The sequence below is a fragment of the Palaemon carinicauda genome, chromosome 24 (genome assembly GCF_036898095.1).
Source record: "Palaemon carinicauda isolate YSFRI2023 chromosome 24, ASM3689809v2, whole genome shotgun sequence".
In the NCBI taxonomy this organism is placed as follows: Eukaryota; Metazoa; Arthropoda; class Malacostraca; order Decapoda; family Palaemonidae; genus Palaemon; species Palaemon carinicauda.
In genome coordinates, this window is record NC_090748.1 from 98,344,695 (window position 1) to 98,368,746 (window position 24,052).

The following is a 24,052-nucleotide window of genomic DNA, read 5'->3' on the forward strand; positions in this document are numbered from 1 at the left end:
TTCAGCAAAGCAAGATCTTCTTCCTTCATATGAGAATGAGCTTCTCTAATCAGAAGCCTGATGTAGTAAGAAACTGCGTTCTTAGACATTGGTAGCGAAGGCTTCTTAACAGCACACCATAAGGCTTCTGATTGTCCTCGTAAGGGTTTTGACCTTTTTAGATAGTACCTAAGAGCTCTGACTGGGCAAAGTACTCTCTCCAGTTCGTTACCCACCAAGTTGGACAGGCTAGGGATCTCGAACGATTTAGGCCAAGGACGTGAAGGAAGCTCGTTTTTAGCCAAAAAACCGAGCTGCAAGGAACATGTACCCGTTTCCGATGTGAAACCTATGTTCCTGCTGAAGGCGTGGATCTCACTTACTCTTTTAGCTGTTGCTAGGCATACGAGGAAAAGAGTTTTTAATGTGAGGTCCTTAAAAGAGGCTGATTGGAGCGGTTCAAATCTAGATGACATAAGGAACCTTAGGACCACGTCTAGATTCCAGCCTGGAGTGGACAACCGACGTTCCTTTGAGGTCTCAAAAGACCTAAGGAGGTCCTGTAGATCTTTGTTGGTGGAAAGATCCAAGCCTCTGTGGCGGAAAACCGCTGCCAACATACTTCTGTAACCCTTGATCGTAGGAGCTGATAGGGATCTAACGTTCCTTAGATGTAACAGGAAGTCAGCAATCTGGGTTACAGTGGTACTGGTTGAGGAAACTGCATTGGCCTTGCACCAGCTTCGGAAGACTTCCCATTTAGATTGATAGACTCTGAGAGTGGATGTCCTCCTTGCTCTGGCAATCGCTCTGGCTGCCTCCTTCGAAAAGCCTCTAGCTCTTGAGAGTCTTTCGATAGTCTGAAGGCAGTCAGACGAAGAGCGTGGAGGTTTGGGTGTACCTTCTTTATGTGAGGTTGACGCAGAAGGTCCACTCTTAGAGGGAGAGTCCTGGGAACGTCGACCAGCCATTGCAGTACCTCTGTGAACCATTCTCTCGCGGGCCAGAGGGGAGCAACCAACGTCAGCCGTGTCCCTTTGTGAGAGGCGAACTTCTGAAGTACCCTGTTGACAATCTTGAACGGCGGGAATGCATACAGGTCGAGATGGGACCAATCCAGCAGAAAGGCATCCACGTGAACTGCTGCTGGGTCTGGAATCGGAGAACAATACAAAGGGAGCCTCTTGGTCATCGAGGTAGCGAACAGATCTATGGTTGGCTGACCCCACAGGGACCAAAGTCTGCTGCAAACATTCTTGTGAAGGGTCCACTCTGTGGGGATGACCTGACCCTTCCGGCTGAGGCGATCTGCCATGACATTCATATCGCCCTGAATGAACCTCGTTACCAGCGTGAGCCTTCGATCTTTTGACCAAATGAGGAGGTCCCTTGCGATCTCGAACAACTTCCTCGAATGAGTCCCCCCCTGCTTGGAGATGTAAGCCAAGGCTGTGGTGTTGTCGGAGTTCACCTCCACCACCTTGTTTAGCTGGAGGGACTTGAAGTTTATTAAGGCCAGATGAACCGCCAACAACTCCTTGCAATTGATGTGAAGCGTCCTTTGCTCCTGATTCCATGTTCCCGAGCATTCCTGTCCGTCCAATGTCGCACCCCAGCCCGAGTCTGATGCGTCCGAGAAGAGACGGTGGTCGGGGGTCTGAACAGCTAACGAAAGACCTTCCTTGAGAAGAATGCTGTTCTTCCACCACGTTAGAGTAGACCTCATCTCTTCGGAAACAGGAACTGAGACCGTCTCTAGCGTCATGTCCTTTATCCAGTGAGCAGCTAGATGATACTGAAGGGGGCGGAGGTGGAGTCTCCCTAACTCTATGAACAGGGCCAGCGATGAAAGTGTCCCTGTTAGACTCATCCACTGCCTGACTGAGCATCGGTTCCTTCTCAGCATGCTCAGGATGCACTCTAGGGCTTGGTTGATCCTTGGGGCCGACGGAAAAGCCCGAAAAGCTCGACTCGGAATCTCCATACCCAGGTAAACAATGGTCTGGGATGGGACGAGCTGGGACTTCTCTAAATTGACCAGGAGGCCCAGTTCCTTGGTCAGATCCATAGTCCATCTGAGATTCTCCAGACAGCGACGACTAGTGGGAGCTCTTAAAAGCCAGTCGTCTAAATAGAGGGAGGCTCTGATGTCTGCCAAGTGAAGGAATTTCGCAATATTCCTCATCAGTCTCGTAAACACAAGAGGTGCCGTGCTTAGGCCAAAGCACAGGGCTTGGAACTGGTACACAACCTTTCCAAAGACGAATCTTAGGAAAGGTTGGGAGTCTGGATGGATGGGGACGTGAAAGTATGCGTCTTTCAGGTCTAACGAGACCATCCAGTCCTCCTGCCTGACCGCTGCTAGGACCGACTTCGTCGTCTCCATCGTGAACGTCTGCTTGGTGACATAAGCATTGAGAGCACTGACGTCCAGCACCGGTCTCCAACCTCCTGTCTTCTTGGCTACCAGGAAGAGACGGTTGTAAAAGCCCGGGGATTGATGATCCCGGACTATGACCACTGCTTCCTTTTGTAGCAAGAGCGACACCTCTTGTTGCAACGCTAGCCTCTTGTCCTTCTCCTTGTAGTTGGGAGAGAGGTTGATGGGAGATGTAGCTAGAGGGGGATTGAGGCAGAACGGAATTCTGTATCCCTCCCTTAGCCACTTCACAGACTGAGCGTCTGCACCTCTGCTCTCCCAAGCTTGCCAGAAGGTCTTGAGTCTGGCTCCTACTGCTGTCTGGAGAGGAAGGCAGTCAAAACTTGCCTTTTGCGGACTTGGAACCCTTCTTGGACTTGCCACGGCGACTGTCTGCACGGGTACCTCCTCTGCTGGAGGTTCTGCCACGAAAGGGCGGGATGAACCTAGAAGCAGGTGTATCAACTGCTAAAGGGCGGAAGGGTCTAGGCACGGAAGGTAAGGTTTTAGCCTTACGTGCAGAAGAAGCCATGAGGTCATGCGTATCCTTCTGGATAAGAGAGGCAGCCATCCCCTTAATCAACTCCTCCGGAAACAGACACTTGGAGAGAGGAGCAAACAGCAACTCTGACTTCTGGCAAGGAGTGATACCAGCAGATAAGAAGGAGCACAGATGTTCTCTCTTCTTGAGGACCCCTGATACATATGAAGCCGCAAGTTCACCAGACCCATCCCGTATTGCCTTGTCCATGCTGGACATGATCAGCATGGCCGAGTCCTTGTCAGAAGGGGAAGTCTTCCTGCTTAAGGCTCCCAAACACCAATCGAGGAAGTTGAATATCTCGAAGGCACGAAAGACTCCCTTCAACATATGATCAAGATCGGAAAAGGACCAGCAGATCTTCGAACGTCTCATAGCCAACCTGCGGGGAGAGTCAACCAGACTTGAGAAGTCGGCCTGGGCAGAGGCAGGAACCCCCAAGCCAGGTTCCTCTCCCGTGGCATACCAGACGCTCGACTTAGAAGCCAGCTTGGGAGGAGGAAACACAAAAGAGGTCCTTCCCAGTTGCTTCTTGGAATGCAACCAGTCCCCCATAACCCTCAAAGCTCTCCTTGATGATCTGGCGAGAACAAGCTTGGTGAAGGCAGGCGCAGCAGACTGCATGCCCAGAGCAAACTCGGAGGGAGGAGAACGAGGGGTTGCAGACACAAAGTGTTCAGGATACAATTCTCTGAACAAAGCAAGGACTTTGCGAAAGTCTAAGGAGGGTGGCGAAGACTTGTGTCCTTCAACATCAGAGTGAGGATCATCCAGATGAGCAGCTTCATCCTCCGATACATCCTCATCCGAAAGTTGAGTTGTGAGTGGCAAAGGCAGAGCAGCAAGCTGAGCGGCTGAATCCTGCAGAACGGGTGCATGCGTGCCTGCGGATCCATCATCATGACTCTGCTGGACAGACTGTGAGCTGGCAACAACAAAAGCAGAGGGCCGGTGTGTGGGAGGGTCTGCGGTGGGCTGAGGAGCATGCGGTATGGTATGCAGAGCATGATGTAAGGCATGCGGCTCATGCTGCATGGTATGCGGCTCATGCTGCATGGTATGAGGCTCATGCTGCATGGTATGCGGAGCATGCTGTAAGGTCTGCAGAGCATGCTGCATGGGCTGAGGAGAATGCCGCATAGTGCTGGAACCCGGCAACTCCTGATGCGGCAGCTCCCGCATGTTAGCAGATGGTGCAGCAAGAACATGCGTCTGGCAGTGAGGACTGCGCATCGGTGGAGGAGCTCTCACAGGTGGGGTGTGGGAGCAGGCAGCCGCAGTATCTGCTGAGCGCACAACCTCTGCGGGTTGTAGGATAACAGGAGAGGTGTTAACCTTCTCGGCATGATACTCCTGCATAAAAGCCGCAAGCTGAGACTGCATAGTCTGCAGCATGGACCACTTAGGGTCTACTGTGGTTGGAGCAACAACAGACGGAGCAGAGGCCTGTTGAGGGACCACTCTACCTCTCTTGGGAGGTGTGCAGTCATCAGATGACTGCGGCGAGTCCGAACTGACCCAGTGGCTACACCTGGGCCGTTGGACTAGCTCGGAAGGGACCTTGCGTTTGAGCGGTCGTGAGACCTTGGTCCACCGTTTCCTCCTGGAAACCTCTTCCACAGACGAGGAATGTAAGGGCTCATTCGTCTGTAAGTGGATGGGACGATCCTTAGCAGATGCGTCCGCAACCACTGAGGATACATCCGTGCGCCGATCAAGGCCTGCCGAACCCTTTGGTCCTTCGACATTGCTTCTCCCCTGGGCTTGGGAGCTTGCAAGAGGTCCCGGACTGGGAGGACGACTGGCACGCACAGATGTACCCTCATGCGCAACACTGACACTGACACTATGCACAGCACTAGCACTAACACTTCCCACTGCACTCTTCGCTTTCAGCTCTCTGACATCTGCCAAGAGCTGATTGCGGTCACTAACCAACGACTCCACCTTATCACCGAGAGCCTGAATGGCACGCAACATATCAGCCATTGCAGGCTGAGCACTCGTAGCAGGTTCGGGAGTCACCACCACAGGGGAAGGAAAAGGTTGAGGGGCATGGGGAGAGGAAAAATCCACAGAGCGAGAAGAACTCCTCCTATCTCTCTCCTTCTCTAACCTACGTGTATATCTGAGGAATTCATTAAAATCGAATTCCGAAAGCCCAGCACATTCCCCACATCGATCTTCCAATTGACAGGATTTTCCCCTACAATTGGAACATACGGTGTGAGGATCTATAGAGGCCTTCGGAAGACGCCTATTACAAGTCCTAACACTACACTGCCTGTATTTAGGAACTTGGGAATGGTCAGACATCTTGAATTTAGAGGTAGTCAAAGGGGAATTCCAAAATAAAGCAAAGATCGTTAACCAATGAATCAAATTAATTCCAAAAGCTTGCTAAGCTAAGGATAAAGCTTCCTGAACAGCGAAGGCTAAATTTCAGAGCAAATACATCACCAAAACGTGAACAAAAGACTCCAAAATCAACAGCGTATCCATGTAGGTCTTGCCGGCGGCACGACAGAGGAAAAATTGAGGTCTTGTTGACAAGAAGTACTTGAGTACCTGACCACAGATGGCGCTGTTGTGTACACCCCCACCTGGATAGCGATCGCTGGCGTATCCCGACCGTAGATTTCTGTCGGGCAACGGAGTTGACAGCTACATGATCATCGGGTAAGATTAATATTGAAAAAATTGAGTTATATATAGTGTCGAAATAAATACTGCCCATTCTATGTTATGAATGTTGTGTATGAGTTAATTAGGCAATAGACCACTTGCTACGGTTGGCAAAATAAAAAGCAAAAAGTACACGTTAGAACTCAAAACTAGTTAAGCAACAAATCATAATAGTATAAATTTTGCACTTACTCTAGAATTGAAGGGTCAAGTCCTTCACTTCTCATTTTCATTTGCACTGCTGGAAGGGGTACTCCTACAGCCAACATCTTGAAATAGGGTGCAAAGCGTGGATCTTTACTGACAGGACTGACTACTGCGTCTGGAGACAGAGGAATATCATTTTCCCCTTTGTTTGGCTCCTTATTGGGCTCAGATGTCTCTGTCTGAATTCCACCTGTTTCTGGGGACAAAATATTTGGCTGTTCCTGGTTTTGCAATGAGTTTGGTTCAGTGGTTGGTGCCGATTCAGTGGTATTTGATGGCTGAACTGATTTAATGGCTGGAGCATTAATACCTTCAAGATCAGGAACAGAATTCAACTGTAAAAATAAGAACACAAAGCTCTGTAACTGATCTTTAATGCATAAAATTTAGGATAAGTACAGTAAATATCTTTTTCAATACAAACCAATCAGTTTACATACACCTAATACGAAGGACACCAGCTCCCATATTTATCGCTTCACAACACAGCCTCTGGGGGGTAATGCTAAGGGAAATTAGGTATTGACAAGACAAATCAAGAAGTGTGTAATTGGAAGAAGGGCAATTTCTATTTTGCAAACTAAAGGGTTCTATATACCATTCTAGACGTCTGAAGTATGTGTTGAGGAACACCTATAGTCAATTCTTTTTAGTGAGGCAGATTTGCACCGACTCGCAGGGGTGCCCTTTTAGCTCGGAAAGGTTTCCTGCTCGGTGATTGATAGGACAAGATAATTCTAACCAATCTGATAACAGGAAACTTTTCCGAGCTAAAAGGGCACCGTTGCGAGTCGGTGCATATGCGCCTCATTAAAAAAAATTGACTTTAGTTGTCTTGAGAGCTTTGTCTCTGGATTTCCTAGCTTGCTTAATAGATGAACAAGTGCTTCACATTACTGTCTCTGGAAGAGTGCCTCCACTTCCCTCCATTACAGCCAATTTCACTTTTGAAAGAACAGGTTGGCAGCGTTTCTTGCCATTGCCAACAAGTAAAGAGTTGCTGTAGATAAGCACCATGGCATAAGGTTTTGAGTAACCCTACTGGCCTTATTAAATCACTCAATTTTGCCCCTTTTTATGTTTAACTTCAAATTAAAAGTCCTTTTAAACCTTCCATGGCTTGTATATACAATTGCTTTATGCCTATCCTGGTTGGTATACAGAAAAGGGTTTGTAACTCCAGCTGTTAATCCTAAATTTTTGCTCTTGCTACTTGAGAGAACAACTACACATTAGATATTTGCCAAGGCCTTCATCCCTTTGCTTTCTAGTAGTATTCTTTATCTCCTTCTGCTATGTGTCTAGGAATCTGATGACTACAGGATCAGGCATATGTAAACTAATGCTTTAATACAAAGACAATATCATAGTTGCTACCCTTGAACTGATTTTACCTTGTGTCCTCTATTTTCTAATAGGGATCACCAACAGACCTTGAGGGAGCTACCATAAAAAAAATCATTAACTTGAGGATAACCTCAAGCCTTTTAAGGCGCATATGAGACATATAAATATAACCCTCAGTAACTTACCATTAACCTGCAACTAGGGGAATACTGACAAAACATTTTCAACCCAAAAGTAGGGGACTACTGGCAATAAATCTTTACACTCTTTTGGACATTAAATTTTCTCCCTTTCATAGTTGCTATTACCTCTAACCTCTTTCAAACTCAATGGACAACCTAAATCCATATCTGATTTCTTGTCATGTAAATACCAAACAATCAATTCATACAATGTCAAGATAGTACTATACCTGACTACTGCAATTTAGGAAAACAACATACACCAAATCTAAGAGAGATAAACTAGATTGAAGCCGTTGTCAAACTTCAAAGAATCACAGCTCCCAGAGGACTAAAATCACGATTCAGAAGTTTGACTTGATCTTAACCAGATGTTAGACGAAAGTGAAACAGTAAGATTGCTTTTGCTTGAAGAAATTCATTAAATATCATATTTTACCTTGGCTTCCAGAATAGCAAGAGACTGGTCCGCTCTCCGTAACTTTGTGTTGAGTGATATCAACCTTTCTTCACATACTGCTGAAAACTGATTGAGGAAACCAACAGTATGCAATACCCAGTGATTGATAAATGCAAGTGTTCTCTTCTGATTGATTGCTTCAACCTGTAAAGCACCAAATAATTATCAGATCTTTATTTTTTCTTTTATTTCTAAATTTTATAGCAATACAATGTTGGTTTACAAAAGTATAAAGAAAAGTAGGAAATGGCTACGAACATTCTAAATACAGTACAGGGATGATAAATTTAGAATAATTCGTATTTTTTCTAGCTATACAAATCTGAAGTTCTTTCCATAGGAGTATTATTTCGGCGCTAGCTGAAACCAGCAGTTAAAGCTTTTGCGAGGTGTAACTACCAGGGGGATAGCGGGGGTAGACCAACCACCCCGCTCACACCAGCACTAGTAAACAACTGTCCCTTTGCAATTAATTCTAGACTCACTCGCACGTAACATCTGCCCTCAACCAACTGCTACTTGTCCTACAAGGGAGCTGAGGTGTTAATTGACCATGTTTTGCGCAGCCACCACAGGACCTCACGTAAATGTGTCTAGGTGAGTTATGTCTTGCGGGTAGTGGGCGGTGAACATCATTTGTAATTTCCACACGCCCGCTTGTAACACCTGCATCACAGAGAAATTCTTCTTAAATGCCAGGGATGTGCTGACACCGGACATCATGGGCACAAGGACGGTGGCCGGAATGACTGATCAGACTGAATGGCTCTTTCAGCTATCTACCTGATCCCGAAAGATATCCAGATCTTCATGCTCTTCCTCGTTTCTCCCCGTACATACAAAGAGCCTGCTGATTTGTGAACGGACTCTTCTGGTTCTTTTCAAGTATTTCCTCAGCATCCTTAAGGGCAGAGTAACAGCTGATCATGATCATCTTGTATGGACTGGCAACTCTTCATCCAGAAGGGCCCATATCTAAGATCCGCTACATCCGGATTTTGAGTATTAGCTATAAACTCAGGGATGGAACCGAGTGTAAATCTCCTCGTGGGTGAAGAGCTTGCTGAACAGAAGCTGGTGAAGGGGATATTTTCCTCGTATGGGAAGATTGCCCAACACCTGGTAGAGGACGACTCTCCCTCGTCAGAGAAGGTTGTCCAACACCTGGAGGCGAACCTCTGGACAACTCACTTCGTCACCCTTCCAGGTAAGGGAACTCAGCCAATAGATCCCCCTTGCGACATAGCGAAGCTAGCCCCTCGGATCACCCTGAAAGGATCACTTGACAAGTCACTACGACGTATGCTTGTCAGCGACTGCTCATGCATGCCCGCCAAAGCAGAGCGAAAATCGGGGCGAGCAGAAGCTGAGGTCAAGGCAGCTGAGTGTGTGGAAGACTCTTTCGGTCCTCAACCTAAAGTCTCGTGAGGGAAAATCGTAATCAGCCCTTGGGGAGGATGTCTGCTCCCATTGCGTGGCCAACCGCAAGACCTCCTGCAACCTTTCCTTGCACGGGGAACCCGTGAGTCTCATGGAAGGCCACAGAAGACAAACTACTTCGTCACAGAGAAACTCCCCTACGGCAGTGGCCAGCGCTGCTTCGCTACAGGAAACAACAAAGGCCCCCGACACGTAAGGTTTTCCCGGAGTCACATAAGCGCCATTCATACTCATCCGATTCCCCGGGGAAGTCAAACGAGCAGAGTCATTGTGGAGAGGTCGAGATGATGGAGATCAATGACGAGGCTGACCTTGAATGTGAAGGTGAAGGATCCCTCTTCGCCTTCTTTCGCTGCCAACTAAACCTCAACTAGTAGGAGGGTGACCACTCCCGACACACCTGACAAGGAGACTCCTGCAAACAAGAGTGACCCCTACACGCAGGGCAGAGACCTTGAGGATCTGTCTCCTCAGCGGACTGTGCCCTTCATTACTGGAACAAACCTACACACTCAATGACACCACAGGCAGTCACACTTGAAAAGAAAAATAATGAAAAAAGAAATTATATGACAAATTTGGAGGTACAGTAATTTCTATTTTTCCTAACGATACAAACCTTAGCTATTTATAAAGCTGAAAGGACGAACTATTAAAATTTAGAAAGGGTTAACTACCCATCCCATTAGTTAGTGGGGGGTAGGGGGAGTAGCTTGCTACCCCTCCCACTCACACATCTGTGATTGAGCTTACTTTGCTTGGAGGTAGGACTTCAAGGGGGACAGGGTTGGTGGGCAAGTATGTATAAATATTGTATGTATTGTTAGGAAAAATAGAAATAACCTCCTAATTTGTCACTTGTTCCATAACTGGAATACAAACCAATGCTTCCACACAGGGTGACTCACCCATTAGGAGGGTGGATGTCCCTGCCAATCTTGCTTTTGGACCTTACCTGAGATACTCCCTATTGTGCATAGATTAGTGCGACAATAAGGAGACCCTAACACCTCGCTAAACCTGCTAAGCTTGGTCTGTGGCCTACGCAAGCTGTGTGATGAGAAACTAGCAATGTGGCTGTCAAGGTAAAGGTTATTCTGAGACTTGCAGGGAATAACCGAGGTGACCGAGACATTCCCAATACCACCTTGCCAGGGTATGGGGACGCAACAGTATTGGGACAATACTAGGATACACAAAGGAGCAATGGTTTACCTGTGGAGGTTTGAGGTCAGCTTGTGGAGAGGACCCAGGATGCTGATTTCCCCAAGAGAGGGGTGGATGAAGAAAGGAAAAGAGCCAGACTTTCCCTTTCATTCACTCAGACTAAATCCCAGGCAACCAATGCCCTCAACCATCTGCTACTTGTCCAATAAGGAGCTTGAGGTTCTGAACCAGCTGTTGCGCATCCACCACGCATTTCCACATGCTCACTTGCATTACCTGCATCACAGAGTAGTTCTTCTTGCAGGTCAGAGACGTAGGTACGCCTCTGACATCGTGGGCTCTGGGACGACGTGCTGAAGGAGGGTTGGGGTTCGGAACAAGGTCAGTGACCCTGCCAATCCATACGGAGATTGTGTTTTCCGCGATCCTCCTCGTTTCTGCCCGTGCTGACGAATAGTGAGGGCGCTCTGGGCCGAGCTGCTGCTGATCTCTTAAGGTAGAACATCTTATTGGGCATAGTAACAGATGATTGGGTCAACAGAAACAGCAGAGACTCGTTATCTGGAAGGATCTAGGATCCGAAACCTTAGATACTGAATCTTGGCAACAAGTCAAAGACGAAGATGAAGCTTACTTCTACCCATCCTCTTGAATGGGCAACGTCAAATGAAAGACCATGAAGTTCGCTAACTCGTTTGGCTGATGGCAAGGTGAGCAGAAACACCGTCTTCCAGGTTAGAAATCAAACTGTTGCCTGTCGTAATGGTTCGAACAGAGATCCTTCTAAGGACCAAAGAACTCGAACCACGTGCCACAGGGGAGATCTCACTTCTGACTGAGGACATGTAAGTTGATAATTTTGTTGAGGAGGGAAGTTCTAAAGATGAGGAAATGCCCATTCCTTTCAGATTAAAAGTGAGACTCGAGGTTGAGCGATAGACTTTAACTGCTGAAACCGAAAGATGCATTTCTTCCCTCAATACACGAGAAATTCCGCTATTGCTAGAATAGTGGTATTGAATTGATTGAGAGCCCTTCCGCGGCACCAACAACAGAAGACGTTCCACGTTGCCTGGTAGGATGAAGCTGATGACTTTCGCAGCTATACAGACATTCCCTTTGCGACTTGTTGCAAAAAACCTCTCTGTGAGAGATGCTGGATAGTTTCCAGGCGTGAAGGCGTAGCGACGTTACTGCCTTGTGGAAATGATGACATGTGGTTGTCCGAGTACATTGTGTCGTGGAGGAAATTATCTTAGGGGCTCCATCAGGAGCAGCAGAAGGTACGAGAACCATTCCATGTGATGCCATAGCGGAGCTATAAGGGTCATTGAAAGATTGACCGAAGTTCTGTTCTTGTTGAGTACTCTTCATATATAAACTCTAAAAACTAACAAAATAAGAGGAAGAGGAATATGATTGAATAGTTTGCCAGAGTGTACTCTCAAGTAAGAGAACTCTACTCCAGGACAGTAGAAGACCATGGTACAGAGGCTATGGCACTACTCAAGACTAGAGAACAATGGTTTGATTTTGGAGTGTCCTTCTCCTAGAAGAGCTGCTAACCATAGATAAAGTCTCTTCTACCCTTACCAAGAGGAAATTCGCCACTGAACAATCTCAATTCTTGAGAGAAGAATTGTTTGGTAATCTTAAGTGTTGTCAGGTGTATGGGACATTGGGGAATACGTAAATAGGCCAGATTATTCAGTGTATGTGTAGACAAAAGGGAAAATGAACTGTAACCAGAGAGAAGGATCAAATGTAGTACTGTTTGACCAGTCAAAGGACCCAATAACTCTAGCAGTAGTATACAGGAGCTAAGGAAATGACTCTAGCAATCTCTTAACAGCTTAAGTATAGAGATGATAAAAGTATCAAGGCAGGTATTGTCTGGTACTCGGTCAATAAAAGAATTTATCCTTTATGGGGAGATGCTGCCTTGATGGGGATATGCTGTCAGAATGTAAACCTGGCTTATGGGTTTAGCATACAATTAACCATCCTAACATTGTGATGCGAGGAATGGGGGAGATCCTACTACACAGATCCTGTCTGTGAAGAAATGTTGCTCAGTTATGAAGCTTACTTGCACTTTTTGCCTGGTCTAGCACAAAACACCCATTCTTGCTGTACCCAAAGAGAGGGGGAAAAAAGAGGAGTAGAAAGGCGAGTCATTCTTTACACAACTTGTTGAACAGCCACCACAAGAAAGAGGGTAAAGTTATCCACGGTCTTGTGGATATACTTCCACAGATAGTGGGAGGTGAAGGTTGTCTAGTGATTCAACACTTCTGCCTTCAACACCAGGACCACTGAAAGATTCTTCTTGAAGGCTAGTGTGGATCAGATACCTGTCTTTGGGAGCTCTTGCCCGAGCTGGACCTTAAATCCCTTAGCAGAAGAGGCATAAGCTTACTTGATGGTCTCACAAAGTCAGAAAGAAAGTGTAATTAAATATCTTTGTGCCAGTGCCCTCACAGGACACATAAGCATCTTGTCTTGATTTACTCATAGACACTTTCCCTAAAAAAGAGATGGAGAAGGACTCAAACCTGGTGATGTGCAACAAAGGGTTTTGCTTTTGGCCACCAACTCAGGTACAAAATAGAAGACCTCCTTCATTCCTTCAAAATATCTGGTGATGTATAAGATGCCATGAAGTTCCCCAACTCACTTTGCCAAAGATAAGGGTAGTAGAAAAAACAATCTTGAGAGTCACATCTCTGTCCGACAACCTTCTCAAAGGCTTATACAGGCCATGATTAAGATACTTTAGAATACTAGGCATGTCCCATTCTAGGGGAAAGGAAGGACAAGGCTATTCAAGGCTCCTTATGACCACGGACACTTTCCACGAGACTACAACCTACCCTTAGTACGTGAGGGTGTCTGCTAGTACATTCCTCTTGCCTTGAATATACCACATCGACATGTCAACTTGCATGGGATTCACGAAACTATGTCTTTTTGCTTGAAGATGTATACTGGTAGAATACTTGCAGCGTGAGGAATGCTGCCTGTATTTCCAACAGCTAGCTATGCAGGTTGAATGCATTCGAGACCAAGAGCATCTCTGGTGGTGGAGAGTTAAGGGAATTCCCCCTAGCAAGGTTTTTAAACGTTAAACGATCCGGCAAGATCGCCTTGAATCTCCTGCTCATCTGGAACAGGATGGAAGGGGAGATCACTGACTGCTGACCAGCAACATTTAGACACAACTGAAATGGTCGATGGTGGAAACCCCGGTGTGGAACAAGTTTCCATTTCCCCAAAGAGGAAAGATAGCCAAAACGACATTGCCACATACAAGACCCAAGATCTCTCTTGAACAACAATAATTGCACACCTCTCTGGGCCTGCTGAAGTGACCGTCTTAAGGGGAAGACGAAGACTCTTGCCGCTGCTATGTCTATCAGCATGTCTAGATACTTCATCCTCTGCTTGGGAAAGAGATTCAACTTTTTCCAATTTATCATGATTCCCAGATTGCAACAAAAAGGAGAGGGAATGATCCCGATCCTGAAGCAAGCCAGGATCAGTCAATTGCCTAGACATCTCAAAAGATGAATCGTGAGTGAGTGGCCAATCTGAAACCAGGGTGAACACATGAATGAACACCTGGGTAGTACTGTAGTGACCAGTTCGAAACACCACTCCCTTTAGGATGAAGTGGAGGTACTTTCTTGAGGACTATTGCATGATGGGTATCTGGAAAACAGATTTTGAAGCAAAGCGAAAAATCTATTTTTGGGGTGAGATAACCATGTCCTCCTGATGGAAGGTTCCTTTAGGCAGCTTTCTAAGGGATATTTAGCTACAGTGATACTCCCAGAGAATTGACCATAGGTCTCTAGAATTCTAACTCCTGGCACGAGTATCCTTTAAGAAAATTCTTAAGGATATCGCATAATATCAGGGGACATATTTCTTGATACGACACATGGCAATCTTCACTCCGAATAGAGTTTTCACTCTGAGGGGGAAGAGTGGCCAAATTGAAGGGGAGCCGTCATCAAGTTTACCCGGTGGATCCCCTTCCCGTACTACTACAGGGCCAAACATGGCGACCCATTCCTTGTTGCAATTAAGCATGGAAGGCTACAGATATGACAAATTCGAAGATAATTTGTATTTTTCCTAACCATACAAACCTTAGCTATTTACATTGGGTTTACCTTTTAGCGTAGCTGAAATGGCGAGCCATTAGAATTTAACGAGAGTGTATTACCCCCGCGCTAGTTAGCGGGGGGGTAGGGGAGTGGTAGCTAGCTACCCCCCCCCTCACACAACGGTGAAGCTCACTTTCACTTAGAGGTAGGACTTGTCTTGGGGGACAGGGCTGGCGGGCAAATATGTGTAAATAGTTAAGGTTTGTATGGTTAGGAAAAATGCAAATTATCTTCGAATTTGTCATTTGTTCCGTAACCGAAATACAAACCACGCTATTTACAGAGGGTGACTTACCCCTTAGGTAGGGTGGAAAGTCTCCAGCCATACTGGCTTTGGCTTTACCCGGGGACTCAGAATCCGAGTGAGTCGCACTCGAGAAAAGGAGTCCCTGCACCTCACAAGTTCCTTGCTCCGCAAGGAACCGTGTGGCCTACATAAGCTTGTGTGTGAAGGAAGAAGTGTGACCCATCCTAGGCAGTTGACCTGGAGTTCCAGAAGGAACTCTGGGTTAGGACGTTCCCAATACCACCTCGTCAGGGTATGGGGGACGCGACAGTATTGACTCAATACTTGGAACACAAGGAAGCATGGTTTACCTGTAGAGGTTCGAAGTCAGCTATGCAGAGACCAGGATGCTGCTTCCCAGTAGAGGGGATGATGAAGAAAGAAGTAAGGGCCAGACATACTTCTTTCGTTCATGCAGACTAAAACCTGATAACAATGCCCTCAACCTTCTGCTACCTGTCCAAAAAGGAGCCTGAGGTTAGACCAGCTGTTGTGTAGCTACCACAGAGCGATAGAAAACGTATCGAAACTCCTGTGGGTCACGCCCTACAGGAAGCGGGCTGCGAAGGTCATTAGACGCTTCCAGACCCCAGCTTGCAGCACCTGCGTCAGAGAGTAGTATTACTCGAAGGCGAGGGACGTTGCAATGTACCCGACATCATGCTGTAGGGCGACGTGACGGGGGAGGGTCTGGAGTCAGGTCGAGATGAATGTCCTTGAGTCCGAGCTGAAGAGGTATACGGGTGACTCTCCCCCGTGTCCTTCTTGTGCTCCCAAACCGGCTGCAACTGAGAACAAACTGCAGCTGTTCCCAAAGCTAACCTCTCGATTCCTTCACTGGCAAGAAGGAGAAGGTTTTGGGACATCAGATACAGAATGGTGACACGAAATCTTGAAGGAATTGGACCGAAGGGCCGGGACCCCAAGATTCTGAGTCTAGCCAACAACTCAGGAGCTAAACCTGAATGTTGCCTTCCCCCATTCCTTAAAAAGGGCGGAGTCGTACGAGACCAAGAAGATTGCTTACACACTGGCCGCGGCCAGAGTGAGCAGGAGCCCCAAGACGGAATACGATCAGAGGCCTGACGTAAAGGGTCTTGAGAAGATCTCTTAAGGGACTAAAAAGTCCGAGCCATGCTCCAAGTTGAAGGTCTCACTCCGACTAGGCCAGGGACGTTCGCAGCTTCGCATGAGCGAGGAAAGGTCCAGCGGGAAGGAAAAAGTTATTTCTTTAAGCCTGAAGGTCAGGGAAAGGCTGAGCGACAGGCTTCATTGCCGAGAGCGGAAAGGAGTTTCCTCCCGCCGAAAGGCAATAAGATCGTTATTGCTGGATAAGAGGCCTCAAGGGAAGAGGTATATCTCCCACGACACCAACCACCGAAGACTCTCCACTTCGCCTGGAAGACCCCTGTGGATGACTATCGCAGAGGACGCGACCTCCGTCCCGCGACTGTAGCGGGTTGTCTCTTCTTGAGGAGGAGGCGTAGTGTCTCCAGGCATGAAGCCGAAGTGACGCCCCGGCTCGTGAAAGATGTTGCAGTGTGGTTGTTTGAGTAGCCTGTGCCGTGGGAGAAGCTCTCCCGGGAGTTCCGTCAGGGGAAACAAGAGGGTCCGGAAATCGTTCTGCGCATAGTCCCAGTGGAGCTCTCAGGGCCATTGAAAGGTTGACAGACAACCTGGTCTTGTTGAGACTTATTCTCAACAGACAACAAAGGAGGGAAGACGCAGGCATCGATGTCGTCCCACCATCACCGGAATGCATCTTGCCAGAGTCTCGGGGTCTGAGACTGGGGGGAAGAACAGCGGAAGCTTGAGGTTCCAAGCTGTCGCGATCAGGTCCCCCAGACCAGGACTTGCTGGTTACTCCAGGCCAAAGACCCCCGGGTACACTCTCTCTACGAGGCTCTGCTCGGATAGTCGGAGAGAACATTCCTCTGCCCGGAATGGGAGAGCCGATGGTGGTATTGAGAGTATCTCAAATCATCTCAGTATCTCTACTGCAAGATGCGAAGGTGTGAAAATGCGTCCCCTGCTGGTTAGAACACGCCAGAACCATGAAGTCGACGGAGCGACTCAACAGGAGCTGTAGGATCTGTAGAGGGGCCAGACTACGGCCCCTAAGCCTGCCTGAATGATGGAGAGGTATCCTTCAGGTCCTGACCATAGGCCTGGACCGGAACATGCCCCCCCCCCCTTTCTTTGACGAGTCCGATAACAGCATAAAAAATGTGGGGAAAGGACGAGAATATCCACTCCCATCAAGAGGTTCCATAGGTCAACACCCATTGCAGGTCTAATCGTTCCGCTGGTCCCATAGGGGCCAGAAAGTCCGGTTAATCGTTGCTTTGAAACCACCGGAACTTGGGCCGCCCCACAGGGAACTTATCCTGAGGCGACCGTTCGGAACTTTAGACGGGTCAAATGAGGAAAAGAGAACTAGGAAACGTTCCAAGGTAGGGCTGCAAGCTCTACATGACTGAGAACAGGTACTGCGACTCTCCTCAGCCTTGCCACAGTCAACTGAAGGGAAGGCTCGGGGGAGGTGGCAACAGAATCTGGCGTCCCCAGGCGGTCACCCATCCAAGTACCGACCAGAACCGACGTTGCTTAACCTCGCTGGACGGACGAGAAGCGGGGTTTCCAACGTGGTAAGGCCGTTGACACAATATCATGGCTAGATACTCCAGATGTTGAGGCAAAAGAAGAGAAGGCTCCTAGCAAAATACCATGAACCCCCACTCATGGTAAGCATCCGGAAGCTTGTCCCGGCGCTGAAGGAGGTCGAACCCGAGCCTACCGGAGTTGACCAGACCTCCAAAAGGCGAAAGAGGCGGAAGCCTGCACCTGAGCGGCCATGAGGAAAGCAGGGAGAGTTCTCTGGGGAAAAAAACCTGCAATGCCACTGCGGGATCGCCACACTGCATCTTAAGCAGGAATATCTGTAGTCTAGGCTGAATTCCACGAGCTTCCTGGAAGATGGATGGAATGGAAACTGAAAGTACCCGTCCTTCCGATCCAGGGCCTAAGGAGTCCTGTTGCCTCGTTACCAGTCTGATCGATTCTGCTGTTCCACGCTGGACGAAGCTTGTTCGACAAACTTGATCAGGGCTGAGAGGTCGACTACGGAACTCTCGTCTCAGATACTTCCTTACAAGAAAGGATCGACTGAAGAAGCCGGGGGTAAAGCCGTCGACGATCCTATGGAGGACCTTCTCCTAAGGCATGGATCATTCTGCCCAAACGGGCAAACTCTTGCCGACCCTATAGCATAGAGGTTCAGAGACACTGAATTCGCTGACAGAGACGGCAGGCACGATATCCTTGGCTGATCACAGAGATCGTGCAGGAATGGGCATCGGGAAGCTGTCATCCGGATGAGTAACCTTAGGCATCCTCCCAGCATGAAACCTGCAAGGGGGGGGGTACCAATCCTAGAGTTCGTGAACTCTGCCGCTCCCTCTAGGACTATGCCCCCCCGGGAGAGCCTCCCGTGCCACCTGTTCCTGACTGGAGGGAACTGCAATTGGACACCTTGTCTCAGTTGTCGTAGCCGGTCCGATAACTTAAGCCGACGTGGCTGAAAGAAAGAGGCGCTGGAGCCCTGCAGAGTCTGGAATAAGGCGCCTTGGAGGAGCGAAAACGGAAGTCAACTTCCTCCGCACAGCCGCTGTCTATGTCTCTGTCCTTGGGCACAAACAAACTCTTCTCAAGGATGGAAGGGTGTCTGAGGTTGTCGACATCCACGGATGAGACACCCGAAAGGAAGCCCTCGGTCATTGCGTCCAGATGGTCCAACATCGAGATTGCCCGCAAGTTCGATACTTGACGACGAAACGAGGAAAGTACCCATGACCTTCCTGTAGCTTCCTTGAACAAAACCTCGGGTAGCAACCGAGGAGGGAAAGGACCTGGTAAGCCCCTTTCATGAGATGGAGAAGAGGAAGGGGTAAACCAGTCACCCCTTGGCCGATGGAGAAATCTCGAACGGAAAGCCCCCCGCCAAAAACCCTTCCAGGGAATGACGGAAAAGGGCTAACCCAGGTTCTGGAAAGAAGAATGTTGCTCAGACCTCCCTGAAGATTCTTCCTATTCTTGCATGTGCCATGCTCTACGTTTACGGGGTGAGGCCGTGTTCTGGAAATACGCTCCAGAAGACTCGCCAGGCTGGCCATGCTGCGAAACCCCAATGGGAATCGCGGTCGCAATCGCCCTGGCGCTCGCGCGATGGTAAATGGTTTGCGCGTGGGCGAACGTGGAAGCGCCCATGCGCGGACACGCAGGAACGCAAACGAAGGTGAACGAAGGAGCGCAGAAGGAGGGCGAGCGTGGTAGGAAGGGCGAGAGCTGGTGGTCGGCGAGCGATAACCCATAGGCGAGCATTGGATACTGCAAGAATTAGGCCGACGTTCGCGCGACGGAACACCGTCGGTCCGCGCGACGGAACACTGTCCGTCCGCGCGACGGAACACCGTCCGTCCGCGCGACGGAACACCGCTAGATCGCTACTGATGGTGTTCAGGGGAACTGACATGCGTGGCAGATCGATGGCGATCGTTGACGCGTAGGAGATCACTGACGAGCAGGTGAACGTTGACGCGTCTAAGGTCGCTGGTGAGCTGGTGATCGCTGGCGAGCAGAAGGCAACGCGTGGAAGCCTGTGCGTAGAAGAAGAGTCCTTGACCCAGACCTAAACCGAAGTTCTAGATCGCGAGGGCGAACGTGGGCGCACAGGGCGCGTAACAGGAACCAACAGGAACAGCATAGATGATCATCATGAGAGCGCTGACGAACAGGAGAGCGCTGACGAACAGGAGAGCGCTGGCGAACAGGAGAGCGCTAGCGATCAGGAAAGCGCTGATGAGCAGGAGCGCGCCTGTGCGCTAACACTGAGCAGGAGCAGGAGAGCGCCTGTGCGCTAACACTGAGAAGGAGAGAACACAGCAGAAGGGCGCGCAGGGGAACCCTGACACGCAAGGGAAGAACCCCCGTGGGAGGCAACCCTTTGCCCCGAAGGGATCGTTGTCCGTCGGAAGACCGTTGTCTGTCCGCCGGGAGACTGATGTCCGTCGGAAGACCGTTGTCCGTTGGGAAGACCGTTGTCCATTGGGAAGACCGTTGCCCGTCGGAAGACGAGGTCAGACTGCTGTCCATCTGCACCAGGGGCGGAAGATCAAGAAGGAGTTGTAGGCTGCATACGGAGATTCAAAAAGGCGCCTCTTAGCACCCTTATAGGGAGATGGGAGGCCCTTACGACGAGGCGGACGGTGAGCGAAGGAGGCCAACAGCAACAACAGCAGAAGAATCCTCCGAAGAGGAGTCTCTATGAGTGTACTCTCTCGCGAACGAAAGAGAAACACTTCGTAGAAGAGACTGGTCAGCCAGTGACCTAAAAGGAGCAATCCTCCGAAGAGGGGCTCCTGCAGTTGCCCAGCCCCTTGAGCGAAACTGCAGGTGCGACCGCTCAGCACCAAGAGCATAGTCGCACGAAAAAAAGGCAAGAGAAGAACCCCCCAAAAGGGGAAAAACTCAAGCCTGGACAGGAAAAACTTCCCTCGGAAGGAAAGTTACCCACCCAAGGAGGCGAGCCTCCTGAGAGTTCTAAAATGAACTGGAGAGCTGTCAATCGTCACGGGAGTACTTCCAGTAGAAGGAGACACGCCCCTGACGAAAATCCAAAGGGGAGGCAGCAACAGCCGAATCCCCAGGCCTCAACAAGACAGCTCACACCGTTGCCATATTACAGAAACGAACTAGATCGGTAACTGTAAAAAAATAAAACAAAAATCATTAGTACACATTCATTCCCCCGGGAAGGCTCCGAAGAGGAATCCCGAGGGAAAGGAAAACAAGAATTACACAACAGGCACGTGCCGTCACAACCACTTACACTCACGGAAGGAGAGCTGTAACCAAAACAGAATTATAACAATTATAATTATGTAACTATGTAATTATGTAATTTAAAAATGAATGAACACTAAAGAAAGAACGAAAACCCCGAAAGGAATCGTTCTGCAAAGCTGGAAAAATGATATTTTGATTATAAAATAAATTTTTGAATATACTTACCCGGTGAATATATAATAGCTGACGTCTCCGGCGGCTCGACAGAAAAACACAAAAACTCGCGAGCGATCGCTATGAAGGTTGCGGGTGTGCCCACCAGCGCCAACTATCGGCCAGATACCGCATATACATGTAAACAGCTCCAGTTCTTCTCATCCAGCTGGGTCTCTATCGGGGAGGAAGGGGGGGCCTTTAATTTATATATTCACCGGGTAAGTACAGTATATTCAAAAATTTATTTTATAATCAAAATATCATTTTTAAATATTTAACTTAGCCGGTGAATATATAATAGCTGATTCACACCCATGGTGGTGGGTAGAGACCAGAATTAATACAGTTTACAGCGTATATGCTTAGAGTTTTTGACAGTTATATCATAACAAAACCCAAATATATATAGGTACCTGGTAAGGAAGTTGACTTAGACGATTACTCTGCCTTGTTAGTCTGTCTTCCTCACGAAGCCCAGCCATCCTCTTAGGATGCTGAAAGACTCCCAGGAGCTGAAGTATCAAGGGCGGCAACCCATACAACAGGACCTCATCAAATCCCTAATCTGGGCGCTCTTAAGAAATGACATTTGACCACCCGCCAAATCAACCAGGATGCGAAAGGCTTCTTAGCCTTCCGTACAACCCAAAAACAAGATTAAAAACATTTCAAGAGACAGATTAAAAGGATATTGGAATTAAGGGAATGTAGTGGTAGAACCCTCACCCACTACTGCACTCGCTGCAACGAATGGACCCAGTGTGTAGCAGTCCTCATAAAGAGTCTGGACATCTTTTAAGTAAAATGACGCGAATACTGACTTGCTTCTCCAAAAGGTCGCGTCCATAATACTTTGCAGAGATCTATTTTGCTTAAAGGCCACGGAAGTTGCTATAGCTCTTACTTCGTGCGTCTAACTTTAAGCAAGCATCGGTCTTTTTCATTCAAGTGAGAATGAGCCTCTCGGATTAAAAATCTGATAAAATATGACAAAGCATTCTTTGACATAGGTAATGATGGTTTCTTAACTGAGCACCATAAAGCCTCAGATCCACCTCGTAAGGACTTAGTACGAGCTAAGTAGAACTTAAGAGCTCTAACTGGACACAGTACTCTTTCAAGTTCGTTGCCTACGATCTCTGACAGGCAAGGTATATCAAAAGACTTAGGCCAAGGACGAGAAGGCAGTTCATTTTTGGCCAGGAAACCAAGTTGAAGTGAACATGTGGCTTTCTCTGTGGAAAAGCCGATGTTCTTACTGAAGGCATGAATTTCACTGACCCTTTTAGCCAAAGCCAAGCACACTAGGAAAAGCGTCTTGAGGGTGAGATCCTTCAGGGAGGCTGAATGTAATGGCTCAAACCTGTCTGACATGAGGAACCTTAGGACCACGTCTAAGTTCCATCCAGGAGTTGCCATACGACGTTCCTTAGAGGTCTCGAAAGACTTAAGGAGATCTTGGAGATCTTTATTGTTAGAAAGATCTAAGCCTCTATGTCGAAAGACCGAAGCCAACATGCTCCTGTAGCCCTTAATAGTGGGTGCTGAGAGGGAGCGAACATTTCTCAGATGTAAAAGAAAATCTGCGATTTGGGCTACAGAGGTACTGGAAGAGGACACAGATGCTGACTTGCACCAGTCTCGAAAGACTTCCCACTTCGACTGGTATACTCTGATGGTAGAAGCTCTCCTAGCTCTCGCAATCGCACTGGCTGCCTCCTTCGAAAAGCCTCGAGCTCTTGAGAGTCTTTCGATAGTCTGAAGGCAGTCAGACGAAGCGCGGGGAGGCTTTGATGAACATTCTTTACGTAGGGCTGACGTAAGAGATCTACCCTTAGAGGAAGACTTCTTGGAATGTCTACCAGCCATTGAAGTACCTCGGTGAACCACTCTCTCGTGGGCCAGAGGGGAGCAACCAACGTCAACCTTGTCCCTTCGTGAGAGGCGAACTTCTGCAGTACCTTGTTGACTATCTTGAATGGTGGGAATGCATATAAGTCCAGGTGAGACCAGTCCAGTAGAAACGCGTCTATGTGGATCGCCTCTGGATCTGGGACTGCTGAGCAATAGATCGGTAACCTTTTGGTCAACGAGGTGGCAAAGAGGTCTATGGTGGGTTGACCCCAAGTCGCCCAAAGACTCTTGCACACGTCCTTGTGGAGGGTCCATTCCGTGGGTATCACCTAACCCCTCCGAGTGAGACAGTCCGCCAAGACGTTCAAGTTCCCCTGGATGAATCTCGTTAACAGGGAGATGCCTCGATTTCTTGACCATATGAGAAGGTCCCTTGCGATCACGTACAGCGTGTGGGAGTGAGTGCCTCCTTGCTTGGAGATGTACGCCAAAGCTGTGGTGTTGTCTGAGTTGACCTCTACAACTTTGTTTCGAAGAATGCTTTCGAATTTCATCAAGGCCAAGTGGACTGCTAATAGCTCCTTGCCGTTGATGTGCATGCTCTTCTGAACTGAGGTCCACAGACCCGAGCATTCCCGACCGTCCAGGGTCGCACCCCAACCCAAATCCGACGCGTCTGAGAACAACACGTGGTTTGGGTTCTTGACTGCTAGGGACAGTCCCTCTCTCAGACTGATATTGCTGTCTCACCAGTTCAGGCATGCCTTTACTGGTTCGGAGACTGGGATTGATACCGTCTCTAAAGTCTTGCCCTTGTTCCAGTGAGAGGCTAGATGGAACTGGAGAGGCCGAAGGTGTAGTCTCCCTAGCGAGACAAACTGCTCCAGGGATGAGAGAGTCCCTACGAGACTCATCCAACTCCTGACTGAACAACGTTCCCTTTTCAGCATTAGTTGGACTTTGAGCAGGGCTTGTTCTATTCGGGTGGCAGACGGAAAAGCTCGAAAAACTGGACTGCAAATCTCCATCCCCAAATATAGAATAGTCTGGGATGGGATCAGTTGGGACTTTTCTAAGTTGACCAAAAGTCCCAACTCCTTGGCCAGATCTAACGTCCAATGTAGATCCTGCAGACAGCGATGACTGGACGATGCTCTGAGAAGCCAGTCGTCCAAGTACAGGGAGGCTCGGATTCCCGATAGATGGAGGAATTTTGCCACATTCCTCATGAGCCTCGTAAACACGAGAGGAGC

General features: G+C 48.4%; 1 protein-coding gene and 1 pseudogene across 1 annotated transcript in view; both read right to left on the reverse strand.

The window, feature by feature from the left end:
- Positions 1 to 24,052, reverse strand: part of CCDC53 (Coiled-coil domain containing 53) — a 77,690-nt gene that overhangs the window by 12,419 nt on the left and 41,219 nt on the right. The window contains exons 2-3 of the mRNA XM_068347857.1: positions 7,800 to 7,964; positions 5,817 to 6,166 (exon numbers count right to left, since the gene is read on the reverse strand). Of these exons, the coding sequence (XP_068203958.1) occupies positions 5,817 to 6,166; positions 7,800 to 7,964 (515 nt within the window). The remainder of the gene's footprint in view (positions 1 to 5,816; positions 6,167 to 7,799; positions 7,965 to 24,052) is intronic.
- On the reverse strand, positions 17,429 to 17,547 carry LOC137618561 (5S ribosomal RNA; annotated as a pseudogene).